This window comes from Myotis daubentonii, chromosome 4 (genome assembly GCF_963259705.1).
Source record: "Myotis daubentonii chromosome 4, mMyoDau2.1, whole genome shotgun sequence".
Lineage (NCBI taxonomy): Eukaryota > Metazoa > Chordata > Mammalia > Chiroptera > Vespertilionidae > Myotis > Myotis daubentonii.
The window spans coordinates 12,473,053-12,486,988 of record NC_081843.1 but is presented as its reverse complement, the minus strand read 5'-3'; the positions used below and the strand labels follow the sequence as shown (position 1 = coordinate 12,486,988).

The 13,936-nt window shown below is 55.1% G+C and overlaps 2 protein-coding genes across 3 annotated transcripts; both read right to left on the bottom strand.

The window, feature by feature from the left end:
- Nucleotides 1-258: 258 nt before the first annotated feature.
- On the bottom strand, nucleotides 259-7,549 carry DECR2 (2,4-dienoyl-CoA reductase 2). Its single transcript, XM_059692523.1, has 9 exons — nucleotides 7,329-7,549; nucleotides 6,678-6,746; nucleotides 4,904-4,955; nucleotides 4,206-4,341; nucleotides 3,809-3,933; nucleotides 3,606-3,699; nucleotides 3,304-3,408; nucleotides 2,626-2,834; nucleotides 259-1,546 (listed from the first exon to the last, which is right to left on the bottom strand). The coding sequence occupies exons 1-8, from the start codon at nucleotides 7,406-7,408 to the stop codon at nucleotides 2,626-2,628; spliced, it is 870 nt and encodes a 289-aa protein (XP_059548506.1). The 5' UTR covers nucleotides 7,409-7,549; the 3' UTR covers nucleotides 259-1,546.
- Nucleotides 7,550-9,112: 1,563 nt separating this feature from the next.
- On the bottom strand, nucleotides 9,113-12,502 carry NME4 (NME/NM23 nucleoside diphosphate kinase 4). 2 transcript variants are annotated; one of them, XM_059692524.1, is made up of 5 exons: nucleotides 12,249-12,502; nucleotides 10,546-10,679; nucleotides 10,167-10,268; nucleotides 9,955-10,067; nucleotides 9,113-9,637 (listed from the first exon to the last, which is right to left on the bottom strand). In XM_059692524.1, the coding sequence occupies exons 1-5, from the start codon at nucleotides 12,337-12,339 to the stop codon at nucleotides 9,412-9,414; spliced, it is 666 nt and encodes a 221-aa protein (XP_059548507.1). In that variant the 5' UTR covers nucleotides 12,340-12,502; the 3' UTR covers nucleotides 9,113-9,411. The 2 variants fall into 2 exon arrangements, with proteins under 2 accessions (XP_059548507.1, XP_059548508.1); XM_059692525.1 differs by having other exon boundaries at nucleotides 9,113-9,535; nucleotides 12,249-12,493.
- Nucleotides 12,503-13,936: the final 1,434 nt, after the last annotated feature.

Genomic DNA, 13,936 nt, shown 5'->3' with positions numbered 1-13,936 from the left:
AGTCATCCATGGTAGGACACCCTCCCCCTCAGGCCATCCCCAGGGCCTACTCCTCAGGAAGGACAGCAGGCCCAGGCTCGCTGGCATATGGAGAGGGGTCCTCAGGATTGCCTCTGCCTCTCACTGGCCAGGTCTCCCCAGTAGCTGCTTTCACTCTTTTGTCTTGTCCCCCCAGCAGTATCATAAGGACCCCTCTGTCTTTTTTTTTTTTTAATATATTTTTATTGATTTCAGAGAGGAAGGGAGAGGGAAATAGAATCAACAATGAGAAACATTGATTGGCTGCCTCCTGCACATTCCCTACTAGGGATAGAGCCCACAAACCGGGTATGTGCCCTTGACCGGAATCAAACCTGGGACCCTTCAGTCCGTAGGCCGATGCTCTATCCACTGAGCCACACCAGCGAGGGCTCATTCTGTCTTGCTGGTGAACTTGATGCACCACATTTTGGTCTCCCTGACAACAGAGAGCACCTTTAAATAGCAAAAGGTGCTCCCTCTGCCAGGTGGCCTCCCAGCTGGGATGGCCATGGGGTTTCCCTGCCACTCCCTTGCACATGTTGAGGAGAAGTGGTCTCCTTTCATAGAATGAAGGGACTTGAACAAGGGACAAGTGAGCATGGTCCTCTGGGGCACAGAACTCACACTCAGCCCCCTAATGGCAATAGGAACAGACCAAGAGCACATGGGGACCTTGCAGGGTGTTCAGGCATTAGATAGGAAGCATTTTCTAAACTCTTCACAGGAAAAAGATAGGAAGGAAACACTAAATGACTGGGTCAGTGATTCTATTCAAGTATCTTCCTTTTCCTTCTAAAAAGTTTTGCAAAGTCCAATGAATAGATGTTTTATAATAAAAAAATATTATTCTTTAAGGAAATATATTTTCTGACAAAGCTCTAGGATCTTTGCTTATACAAATGGGTGATACCAACAAGGAAGGATGGAACTGTGTGCCTAACCAGAGGGCTGACCTACAGTTCTGAGGGGCTTGAACCTTGAGGCATCCTACTGTCTCCAGGAAGGATGGGGGGGGGGTCACCCCAGAAGCCTGCTCCAAACCTGGCTTCACAGTGTGACTGACCTGTGAACTCCTGGGTTATCCCTTCACATACACACCCCCTCAGGTGGGACAGGAAACAGGCAGAAGGAGGCCAGCCCAGGCTGGGACTAGGCAGAGCAGGATAGCCCCTAACCCTAGGTCAGGGGGTGAGGGGTGTACCCCAGCAACTGGTCTGCACCTCCACTCTTGAGGGAGCTCTGGAATGCCAATCACCCCTTGGCAGATATCTGTGTGGTGCGGGCAGGTCAGCAGGCTGGCCTCACTGCCTGGTCACTCCTGCCCATGCACAGGAGATGGGCCACGGGAAAGGGATGGGAACACAGAATGGTTCTCAGAGGAGGGGTTAGTCTCTGCTTCAGCTGCTCTGCTGGGTGGTTGGTTTGGAGTTCTCAGCTGAGTGAGAGGCAGGTCCCGGGAATCCAAGAGTGGGTTGTGAACCAGCCTCCCCTTCAGAATGCCTTCTTCGCTTCAGCTGTCCAGCTCCTGTCAGAAATGCCAGCAGACACCAAGGTCACAGAGGACTGAAGCGCCCCAGGGCCCCTCTCCTGCACAGCCTAGGGAACTGTATCTGCCACCTGGGCAGCACCCACAAGTGGCCGGGAGACAGCAGTGGGCAGCTAAGCCTTGTGTATCCCCTGGGGGGCAGACACCAGCAGTCCCCTTCTGCCCTCTTCCAGAACTCCCCTGGATGAGTGCTCCTCACCCCAGTGGATGGTTTCCCAGCCCAGACTTCCCCCACCCCCCACCTCCAGCTGCCTGGTCACTCACGGGCACTTCAGAACATGGCTGATGGCAACCAAAGCACAGAGGGCCTCAGAAGAGGGGCTTCTCAACATCACTGTGCTCACAGACCCGTCTCCAGGAAGGATGGTGGGGGTCATCGCAGAAGCCTGCTCCAAACCTGGCTTCACAGTGTGACTGAACCGTGAACTCCTGGGCTATCCCCTCACCATACACACCCCCTCAGGTGGGACAGGAAACAGCCAAAGTCTAGGACATTCTACCACCACCCTGTGATTGTGACCCAGGAGGTCTGATGAGCATAGGTGTTCAGAGGCATGGGTTGGGCCTCAGCCTTCCTCAGAGGAAGGTGCTGCTCAGAGAACCGGGATAAGCAGGCTTCACAGACCAGCCACACCACTGGGATTGGGGGAGGGGGGAGGCAGAGAGCAATGGCACCCTTGCATGGGCTCAGACAGCCCTCAGGCCTCCGGAGAGGGTCACCGAGGGGAGGTCCCAGAGAGAGAGAATTCCTGTCTGCCAGGCAAGCCATGCCCACCCTGGTTTGCAGGAGGGCCCTGAGATCTGGGGTAGAGCTTCATTGGGCTGGGCCCCCTCCCAATACCACCCAAGAAGACCCCTCCCCAGCTTGACCTACATATGGCCTGGTCTGTTGGAGTAGTGGAAGCCCAAACATGCCCAAGAACATGTCTCGAAAGATGCCCAAGGAATTGAGTAAAAACGTATCAGGGCCCAAACAGTGACCAAAAGCCCACAGGGTGGGGTCTTGGGAAAGGGCCATGAACACAAATGACACCCAGAAGGTGGGAGTGGCACATCACCTAGAGCTTAGCAGAGAAGGATGCAAAATCCGCCAGCAGCTTCATGTCATTGGGTAACGTCAGCCACGCCCCGCCGTCAACCACCAGCAAGGCCCCTGTCACGTAGGATGCCAAAGGGCTGGCCAGGTAGAGTACACTGTGGGCGATCTCCGTCTTGTTCCCCAGCCTCTGCAGGGGGCTGGCCAGGACCTTGTCAGCGTGGGGACCACCTGGGAGGTCAAACCCTGTGAGCCACAGGATCTCAAGGCCCCCCACCCTCCCCGGCCCAGCTTTCTCTAAACCACATCCGAGAACGTTGCGGGCACTGTTAGCACCATCCTCGCAGAGCAGGGACACGCCAGGTACCGAGTAACACTGCCAAAGAACCGGCATAGGGCTTTTCGATGGACACCCTGCCAAGGTTCCGGAAGCTTCCATGGAAGCCCCACTTTGGTTCTGACTCAAACATCAAGGTCAGTAGCCCTGTGGCCTCGACCTCAAGGGAGCGGCTTCCCAAGTCTAGTTAATCCTTAGTCCACTGCTGCTGTGTGCTAACCACAAACGGCTCCTTGCCAGCCCCAGGGAGCCGTGAAAAGTTGGCACTTGTCCCAGCCAGGTGAGAGGGGAGCCCAGGGAGGCACTGTGGAGCCTGTACCTAGGGGAGCATCCAAGAGGGCCTGGGTTTCCTGAGAGCCTTACCTAGCCGCCGGATCCCCTCCGTGCCACTGATAGGGCCGGGGGCAAGGCTGTTGACTCGGATGTTCTGCGGACCCCACTCCACGGCCAAGTGCCGCGTCATTGCATCTGCATGGAAGGAAGGCAGGCAGGCATGAGGGAGAATGCAGGGCTGCTTGGACTTCTGGGGTGGCCTGGGTTGAAGCGGGGACTCGGGGTCAGGGCTGGGCCTCTCCACTGCGCACTCAGACACTGCTGGCCTCCAGGGACAGGCAGGAGAGGGACCCTAAGGAACCCCGGAGAGCAGACCAGAAGGGGCGCCATACCCACGGCCGCCTTGGCAGAGCCTGCGTGCACTTGGAGCACCTGCCCCCGGGTACCCAGGGTTGCGGTGATGTTCACGATGACTCCTCCGTGGTCCTGCAACACGTGGGGGACACGGGGGCGGGGGGGGGGAGGTGTGTGAGGGGCGCGCTTGTCAGCGAGCAGACCACCAGAAGAGGGGAGGTCCCAACCAGAGAACACTCACTCGGAAGAACTTCTTGTAGAGCACGTGAGACACGTTGAATGTGCCCAAGGCATCGATGTCCATCACAGTCTTGAAGGCATTGAAGGACAATGAGCCGGCTGGGCACAGGAAGTTTCCAGCTGCACCTGCAGGGTGGAAGGAGACACAGATGGCGCAGGATCCCTGGGCAGGTAGAGCACACAGACTTCAGGACGGCACAAGCTGGACAGGGAAGGAGGCTTGAGATCGCCTCTGACTCTGATTCAGCCAAGTTCGCACTGAAATGACTTGGAAGGAACAGAGTTGGACCAAGACAGTGGCCTGGAGCTCGGGATAAAAGTTCTGGGACTTCCAAGAAGGAAGGTCTAGCATCGCTGACTCATCAGAAAACCTCTGGCCTAGCTTAACAGTGACTCACAGTTTATGAGAATGTCGATTTTTCCAAACTCCTTCAGTGCCTGGTCCACGGCAGCCACGATGGCTGGGGGATCTCGGACATCCATAGACACGGGGAGGCATCGCTGGCCAGTGGCTGCAGCCAGCTTTCTGGCAGCCTAGAAGGCAGACAGGAAGGGAGAGAAGAGGTGGGCATCGGCCAAGTGGCCTCGGCCTAGAGAGAACAGCCCTTCAGCATCCAAGGAGGATGTGTCCAGGTTCTGCTGGGAAGCCAGGGTTTGTTGCTAGACTCCATTCTTGAGAGATGCAGCTGGCAGGTAGCCATTCCCCAGGGCCACTACCCCTTGTGGACATTTCTAAGAAATTCAACACTCCTCCCTCCACATCACCTTCCAGGCCACTGGTCATGGGTCAGTGGCAGGGGTGAGACTTTCCTCCTGGGTGGGTAGGACATGTGGACCACTATTATAACCCAGCTGAGCTCAGAGATCTCTCTTAGCATCAGTACCACTCAGCATGAGGGTCCCTCACAGGACCCAACAATTAAACGTTTTTAAAAGCCAGGTGTTTTCCTGGGAGACAACCTCCACCGAAGCTTGATATTTGGAAGAGGAGCAGCTTTTGCAGTCAACATCCTCTGGGCCTCAGGACCCTCCAGGTCCAGGCTCTGGGTCTCCACAGCCACCCATGGATGGGGTAGGCATAGTAGAGACACCTTACCATGGATACTCTCGGAAAACTTCTGCTGGCAATGACCGTGTGGCAGCCGTGCCTGCAAAGCCAGAGGGCAGGAGTGAGGATGGCAAGGCGCAAGAGATAAACCCAGATGGGCTCCTGCCCAGAGCTCTAAGCAGAGCCCCCTTCCCCCAAGGGTCTCTTGAAACACCAGCTCAATGTGGAAGGTACAGCTGTCAGAGGACACAGGGGTCTGAACACAGCTAAGCCACTGTGGTGAGACTGTAGATGGCTGCCATTAATCCCACTCCCAGCATTTCTGGGCTGGCCTCAGGATACAGGCCCCGCCCCAAACTCCATGTGCACAGCACCAAAGCAGCTGCGAACATCAAATGGGGGCCCACGCATTTGCATGAGGCCTTCTGGGTCCCCCTTGGCATGGCCCCACGTGCCCCTGTCCTCTCTCCCTGTGATGTTGGAGATGGACAGAAAGCCCATTCTGAGGTCAGGGCACCTGCCCTGTGCTGAGTATGGTAGCAATCATCTCAGGTAGAAACTATAGTTTAACTTTAACCCTACTGTTTGGTTTCTGTACTTATTTGTTTACTAAAATAATAGAAAAGTTATTTGTTTTCTGAATTATATGAATCACCCCATTTGATTAAATACCCTATTGATTGTAATGTGAAATCCCATGGGTTGTGGTCATACTGGTCTTAGAAAGCACATTTTCCTTTACCTGGGAAGGACAGCACAGTTATCCCAAGGTCAGAGGGCTCCAGATAACGTGTCTCTGTTGACTCAGTGGTCCCAAGACCCGAGGGCTCTAGATAATGTGTTTCTGTCAATCAGTGATTCCGAGACCCAAAACTATAATTTAGATAACATGCTGCTTCTGCTTCTGTAAACTGCTTTTTTGCAAACCAGGTTCCTCATTCCAAACCTTGGGATGTAATCTATACCTTTGTGATCTTTGCCTATATAAATCTGGTGTTGCAGCCATCTTATCACTATGAGATTTGGGAAATGCCCCTTCATAGTCCCGGATTTGCAATAAATGTGGCTCTTTAATTCGACTTCTTGAGGCGTCCTTGTGTGATTCGCGGGGTACATTATAACAGTGTCAGCTCCTCACAGTGTTGGTAGTAACAATAGCAGCTATCACCTTCTCAGCATGTTCTACCTGCTCCTCAAAATGACCCTGACCAGCTAGTCATACTCTGTTCAGAGAAGCAACACGCCCAAAGCCACCAGTTTGGCAAAAAGTTCACGTAGAACGAATGATTCCCAAAATCTTGTCCAGTGGGGCTCACCTCCCTGGTATGAAAAGTGAGGGTCCAGGAGAAACTGAAGAGGGTCCCTAGGATATCAACAGGCTCCCTCTCCCCCAACCCCAGCCTAACTCTGGGCCTTTCCCAAGTCGGGGTGATAAATATTCGATTTGGGCCTAAGGCCATAGAACTTGTGTCTCAAGAGACACTGTGTTCCACATGCAACTGGGCCCTCCATGACTCTGGCTCACAGCCAGGCCCCAGGGAGCTCTGCAAGGGAGTTACCTCACTCTGTGGAACCCTCCCTCTTTGTATAAATGAGGGTGCTCAGACCACAGCCACACAGTCTCCACTGAGGTCTGGGAGAGGGCCCTGGAGTCCTGCCTCCCCCAGGACAGCACTTGACCCCTTTCAGATGTTCTTAAATGGCTCATTGCCTAGAGGGGTTCCCTCACCCACCAGCCTCTTGCCCGGGAAGGTGTGAGGAAGTATGAGAGTCAGTAGTGGAGATGGGGTGGTGGGCACAGATCAAACAGAGGAGTGCTCACCTCATAAAAATCTCAGCAATCCGGAATCCGATCCCAGAGCCACCGCCTGTGATGAAGGCGACTTTGTCCCTGGGGGAAGAAAACACGAGGCTTTTTTGGGGGTGGGGGCAGCCAGGGAGAGGTCAATGGTGGGGGGCGGTGTAAGGAGACTTAGGTAATACTTTAAACAATAAAGAATTAAAACAACAACAACACGAGGCTTTTTAAAGATATCCCCGTAAACTGGGGAGTGGGGGACGGCTGTGGCTCTGGGAGGACTTTGACCCTACGAACTGGGCACCTCTATCACATTTAGACTGGTAACAAATAACGTGGATGATTTTTGTAAGAAAATAAAACGCTAAAGCCTGCATGCCTAGGCTTTCTGGGTCTCCGGGCAACCCAATTTCAGCCTCAAATTCTCTATTCATAAAGCTGTCAGTTCAGTGAGTAATGTTTTCAAAACATACAAGCTGTCCTCCACCTGCCCCTCACTCCCTCCCTCCCAGAACTGCCATTCGCCACATGCCCCGGCGCGGGCCAAGCCAAACAGAACGCGCTCTCCGCAGTGCAAGGATCAAAGTACCGGAGCACTCGGACGCCCCGAACCCCGGGCCCCACTCCCCAGTTCCTGACCCCGCTCTCAAAGGCAGACCAGGACGAGGCCCTCACCGGAGCAGGTCGGGGCAAAAGAGGTGGCGGTACTCCGGGAGGCAGTCATCCTCGCTGACATCGGGCGGCGGCTGGGCCATGGCGCTCGGTACGGACCCGCGGCAGCGAGGACAGCAGGGACCTGCTTCGGATCAGAGCACCAGCTGCCACCACCAGGACTAGCGGCGCTCTCGCCACGTCACTTCTGAGCACCGGTAGAGTCCGGGGAAACGGAGGTCCCGCCCCATCGCCGCCGCCCCTCCCGCAGGCGCCCTCGCTCCTCCCCCGACGCCCGGCCCGTAGATGCCTCCTCGCTCTTCTCAGGACGCCCGCCCTGCACAGTGGCCTCTCGCTCCGCCCAGGACCACCGCCCCCTCCCCGTTAGCCCTACCCAAGGCTGCCTCCCAGCTTTTCCCAGCACATCTTGCAGCACCGTGGCCACGCCGCCTGCCGAGAATGGGGGTCCCAGAACCACGGCTGCAGGCGGATTTCTGTGGCCGAGGCCAGGTGAGTGGGTTTCCAAACTGTCCACAAGACTCCGTCCTCTCCACAGGACTGGGTGTTAGTACCGTGGTCGGAGCCAGCTGGGTACAGCGGACACTCCTTCCCGGGTTAAGGTCAGGCTGGCCCAGCTGTGCATTTAAAACAGCTGGTTGGGAAGTGCTCAGCATTTAAATGCCCTTGCCTCCCAGACACCTGCCTACCCTGCTGCATAAATATCAAAGCAGAGGAGGGAAGGAGACTGCGGCCAAGGAAAGCCTCAGGAAGGCCTCTGCTTCACTTCTCCAGGCCCAGTGCCAGGTCCTAAAATGACCCGTTTCAAGAGCAATAAATGTCAGGGCAACCATCCTTCATCAAGAAGGAAAAAAAGCCCGGCCAGGTGGTTCAGTGGTTGAGCATCAACCCATGGACCAAGAGGTCGCTGGTTTGATTCCAGGTCAGGGTTTGACCCCCAATAGGGGGCATGCAGAGGAGGCAGCCCATCAATGTTGATGTGTCTCTCTCATTAATGTTTCTAGCTCATTGATGTTCCCATCTCTTTAAAAAAAAAAAAAAAAAAACCTAAAAAAGAACTGTAAGAAGGAAAAAATATCAAATGAGGACCAAGCCAGCCTTAGCTGGTTTGGCTCATCGGATAGAGCGTCGGCTTGCGGACTGAAGGGTCCTGGTTTTAATTCCAGTCAAGGGCACATGCCTGGGTTGCGGGCTCAATCCCCAGTAGGGGGTGTGCAGGAGGCAGCAAATCAATGATTCTCTCTCATCATTGGTGTTTCTATCTCTCTCTCCCTCTTCCTTTCTCTCTGAAGTCAATAAAAAATATATTTTTTTTTAAAAAGAAAAAGGACCAAGCCAGCCTTAGCAGATGTAATGATGTGTAGTGTCCAGTACCTGTCAAGAGTGAGTAGGGACACCTGGGGACTAGGGGTGAGATGTAGTGTCAACATGAAGATAAGTAAACACCAGGCAGCCTCGGCCACATGAAGCCATGAAGAGGGGAGGAGGTTATGGTCACCAAGCTTTCTGCCCTGAGGGTGGTCTTAGCCACCACCTCCCCCGCCACCCGTTCCTGCCACCCTCCAGTCCTGTCCAAGGCAGGAAGCTCCTTCTTCAGTGGAATCAGAATGATTTAGTGTTGGGACAGCACCAGCTTCAGGGCCCAGCTTGGATTCCCCCAGATTTCAGGTTGGAGGTCTCTGGATCTCTGCCTGAGTCATAGGTTCTATTGACCTCCTATTGGTTTATACAACCTTGTGTAAAGGCCTCATTAGTACCTAGCCACTGACATAATGAGCGCTCCCCCCATGCACAGCACAAGGAATTTTAATGTGTCCCCTGTGGGGGGGGGGGGAGGTTAAACCACTTTTGGAGACCCCCCCAAAAGTGGTCTGGCATTTTGGTATGGAAAGGATTTGGTCCAATCTCTTGCTGGTTTAAGATACCAAAAGGCACATAAAGTTGGCTCAACTGCTCTGGGCTGAAGCCGACGGTGAACAGGGAAGTGGTCTGGGACAGATGGGCAGAGCACAGTGTGGGCTCAAGTTCTTGTGGACAGAGGTAGTTGGTCCTGGGTGGATGCTGGGGGCAGCCTAGGGCAGCCTGAGGTTCAGGCTGTGTAGAGGCTGCTCCGGTGGCCTTCGTCTGCCCAGTCAACCAGCTCATTGCTCTGGAACCACAGCTGGATCTCCCGCTGGGCCCCCTCCACGGAGTCGCTGGCGTGGATGATGTTCCTGTGCCAGGTAACAGGTAGCAAAGGTAAGGCACAGGCTTCCACATGCACCTGGGAGGTCCTGGGAAAGGTCTGCTGATTCCCTACTGTCCAGAGGAGCAAGCTGATTATGCAGAGGGGAAAGGAAGAAGAGGGGAGCTAGAAAACTGGGTTCCAGCCTGGCCTCGGCCTCTTACAACCTCATGGACCAGCCCAGACTGTTACTGGGAGCCTCATTTTCCCACCAGTCCTCCCTCAGAGTACCTGGCAAGATAGAGTCAGACAACAGACCATGATGACGGAGGACATACACACGCTCAGGGAATACTTTATCTCCCTGAGACTAGCAAGTAAGAGGTGTGATATCCCAAGTCTCTTCTGGCTTAACTTTCGCCCAGCAAAACAATGAGCTTGTGGCTGAGTGTGCCAGGGCCCCGGTACCTGCTGATGTGGAAGCTGAAGTCGCCTCGAATGGTGCCGGGGGCGGCCTCAGCTGAGTCCGTGTGCCCTATCATGGCCCTTGAGGTACAGACCACATTGGGGCCTTCCCAGACCTGCAGCACAGAGATAAAGGTCAGGAGAAGGGGGATCACCAAGGGCTCAGCAGCTCTAGGCTCAATCCAGGGCCCTCCACCCCTTCCACCAGGTCATACCATGGCCACCACGGGGCCAGAGCTCATGTAGCTGATGAGGGCTGGGTAGAAGGGCTTCCTCTGAAGGTCGTGGTAGTGCTCAGCAAGGATGCTCTCTGGCGCCTGTGTGGCATTGGGAGAAGGAGTGAGAGGAGTCCCTGGAGAGGGCGCCCCAGTGGGCACTAGGGCAATGACTTTGCAGAAAACACCTCCATGAGCCGGTGTGTCAAGCACAGCAGTGCAGGAGATACCAACTCCACCTCTCCATCCCTCCCCTTCTACTTCCACCAGGGCACTCCTCCTGGAGCAGGACCGACGCGAAGGGCTGAGGTTCTGGGGTCTGTAAGAAGCCCTCCCCCTAGTGCACTGAGGGACGCCCACAGGCCAAGAGCCCTGGTACCTGAATCATCTTCATCCCCACCAGCTTGAAGCCCCTCCGCTCAAAACGCCGGATCACATCCCCAACAAGCCGCCGCTGCACCCCATCTGGCTTCACGGCCACCAGGGTCCGCTCCAGGGTCCAGGAGGGCCCTCCTTTAGAAGAGGAGGGTTCAGGGAAGCTGCCTCGCCTTTTCATGTCTCCTGACCTGTGTTCCCCTGCCGGACCCAGATGTCATCTGGGCTACAGTGTCTGCCTCCGCCAGAGCAGCTCTGGAGGGGGGTAAGTGTGGTGCCCGCAGCCAGGAATCGCCCAGCATGGGGCTGCCTGTCAGGGATAATCAGGGCACTGGATTCCTGGGGGCTTCCAACCTGTTGGAGGGGCCATAGCTCCCTCCCAGGCAGTAGCAGAAGCTGCTCATGATGGAGCTGGTGTCCCCTGAGAGCCAGGAGACCCAGGGATGATTCACTGGAAAGAAAGCATGACTCCTGGCCTCACTTTTGACTCCTGTCCTTGGGGGTGATAGCACAGACACTGCCACAACACCAAGGACCCAGAGCCCATCTTCTGGGTCTCAGGTGAAAGAATAGCAGAGAGCCGGGGAGAAACGCAGTATGTTCTCCCCACCGGGTAGGCCACAGACGCCAGGACAAAGGGACCCGGGGGGATTGAGGAGGAAGGTAGAGGGGTTCCTGTCTGCAGGCGAGGAAGCCTGGAGGACTTCTCTTACACCTCACTGGCCAGGCAGGAGCTCTGTGCTGCTGTGAGGTTTTAAGGCGGGGAGCTTCCAGAGCCAAGGAGAGCATTGAGTCCAGCCCCGACACAGCTAAGGAGACGGGAGGCTGCATCACCCTCCTGCAGCCCAAGCCACTTCTGAGTTATGCAAACCCACAGCACTGGATCCAGGCTCAAATGTGCTTTTGACGAGAGCCCAGACCCTGGACGTCCTGCAAAGTCCTTCAGAGACAGAACTGGTGGAGAAATGAGAATAAGACTGGAGCCGGCCAGCGTCCCAGGGGGCATCTGCAGCGGCCATTCCTCATCCCCAGGAGGAAAACAAACCAAAGCCTGTGCTGTGGGTGACCTGCTGGCACATCCTTTCAGGGCCAAGCGAGGCCCACTGGGGAAGAAGCCCCCTGACTTGTTTGTTCCCCTCAAATCCAGAGCCTCGGGACCTGCTGTCTAGCCTGGCCTGGGAAGATGGCAGTGCGCTCTTGCCAGCGTCTGGAACACATGGCATCTGGCTCTCAGTCAGGGGAGAGGACCGGTTACAGATAAAGGCCCCAGGGCCCCAAGGAGGTCCGGCCAGGACTTAGGGCCTAGAGAAAACACCACAGAGGTTCCGAGGGAGGAGTTTTCGTCTGCGGAGAAGGACTTCCCACTCAGGAGCCCCAGCTCCGCAAGGATCCCTTCGCCACCCAATGCAGCCACTAGGCCTCTGGCTTCCTTCTGCTCCAGAGTCCTTGGGTCCCTCTGCCCCGAGGCAACCTGGGGAGGTGGGCGGCAGGCGTGGGGGGTTGGAGGGCAATGAGAGGATACAGGACCCCGGCCCGCCCCCGCAGGAACCCAAGGAGCGCGCCTTCCGGGACTTCGATCGCCCCCCACACCCGCGCGGCGCCCCAAGGCTTCCCAGCGAGTCAGGAGGACTGCCGGGTCTGGGCCCCCAGCCTGTGCGCCAACCACGGCTAGGAGGCGCCTGCTGCCGATCCCCTCCCCCGACTCACCCGAGCAGGGGCGCACGAGCAGGCTGGGCACCCAGGCCCGCGAGCCGCACACCACCTCCCTCAGCACCGCGCGCCCGAAGAGGCCGCTCATGGCGCCCAGGCCGTGGGCGCTGGCTGAACACTGGCGGAGGGAGCGCGGGGATTATAACGCTTCCAGGGAGGGAAGAAAGGAGGAGGGGCGGAGGGACGGAGAGAGGGGCGGGGGAGGGAGAAAGGCAAGGGGAGCGGAGGGGTGGGGTTGGGGGAAGGAAGGAGGGGCGGAGGGAGAGATGGAGGGGAGAAGAGAAGGGTAAGGTGGACAGCCTGGAGAAGCGCTGGCCTCCTCCCCCTCTATCCCCGCCCCTTTCCCTGCTCGACCCCACCCCCGACTGTTCTCCGCTTGTAGGGCCCAAGGAAAAACATGTCAATTTCTGTTAAAATCGGAGGGAAAAAATCGATAATAATATGAACTCAGCATGGATCATATTCGTTTTCATACCGATGCGATCATTAAATACTGACAAACGAAAATCTGTATATATTTAATGTGTAGGATTTGGAGATAAGTATATAAATGTGAAACCATCGCAATATATGCCATAAACATATCCACATCTCCAAAAGTTTTCTCCCACCCTCTTTATTATTATTATTATTATTATTTTAAAATATATTTTATTGATTTTTTTACAGAGAGGAAGGGAGAGGGATAGAGAGTTAGAAACATCGATCAGCTGCCTCCTGCACGCCCCCTACTGGTGATGTGCCCGCGGTCAAGGTACATGCCCTTGAACGGAATCGAACCTGGGACCCTTCAGTTCGCAGGCCGAAGCTCTATCCACTGAGCCAAACCGGTTAGGGCTATTATTATTATTATTAATTATTATTGTGTGTCTCTATGTTAAGACAATATAAGATCTAGCTTGTTAGCATTTTTATTGCCATTCAGATTGGCTGACCACACCTTGGTTTTCTTTTATCTAAAAAAACTGTATTTATTCTTTTGCCGAGACCGGTTTGGCTCAGTGGATAGAGCGTCGGCCTGCGGACTGGAAGGTCCCGGGTTCGATTCCAGTCGGGGGCGTGTGCCTGGGTTGCGGGCACATCCCCAGTGGGAGATGTGCGGGAGGCAGCTGATCGATGATTCTCTCTCATCGATGTTTCTAACTCTCTATCTCTCTCCCTTCCTCTCTGTAAAAAATCAATAAAATATATTTTAAAAAATGTATTTATTCTTTTAATTTTTTATTCTTTAGAGGGAGGAAGAGAAAGACAGAGAGAGAAGCATCAATGTGAGACATATATCAAGAGTTGCCTCACCTATGCTGGGGACCAGGGATGGAACCCAAAAACTATGTGCCCTGACTGGAAACAGAACCTGCAACCTTCGGGTGCACAGACAACGCTCCAACCAACTGAGCCACATCAGCCACGGCTTTATCTTCGTTCTTTTTTTTAATCCTCACCCAAAGAGTGAGAGTTTTTTTTCCCCATTTACTTTTAGAGAGAGTGAAAGGGAAGGGGGAGAGAGAGAGAGAAACATAGATGTGAGAGAGACACATGGGTTGGTTGCTCCCTACACTTGCCCTGACTGGGGGCGGGGGTCGGACCTGCAATCTGCAACCCAGTATGTGCCTTTGACTGGAATCAAACCCAAGACCCTCCAGTGTGCAGGCAGAAGCTCTAACCACTGAGATCACCAGCCAGGG

Bases quoted from the DNA above. Each gene is read 5' to 3' on its own strand.
- DECR2 (XM_059692523.1), bottom strand. From the start codon at position 7,408: ATGGCCCAGCCGCCGCCCGATGTCAGCGAGGATGACTGCCTCCCGGAG. The intron at 4,956-6,677 runs GTGAGCACTCCT...CTGGCTTTGCAG, and splicing joins ATTGCTGAGATTTTTATGAG to GCACGGCTGCCACACGGTCA. The intron at 3,409-3,605 runs GTATGGCGCCCC...CCTTCCATGCAG, and splicing joins CTCTGCCAAGGCGGCCGTGG to ATGCAATGACGCGGCACTTG.
- NME4 (XM_059692524.1), bottom strand. From the start codon at position 12,339: ATGAGCGGCCTCTTCGGGCGCGCGGTGCTGAGGGAGGTGGTGTGCGGC. The intron at 10,068-10,166 runs GTATGACCTGGT...TCTGTGCTGCAG, and splicing joins CTGGCCCCGTGGTGGCCATG to GTCTGGGAAGGCCCCAATGT. The intron at 9,638-9,954 runs GTACCGGGGCCC...CTGCATAATCAG, and splicing joins TTCAGCTTCCACATCAGCAG to CTTGCTCCTCTGGACAGTAG.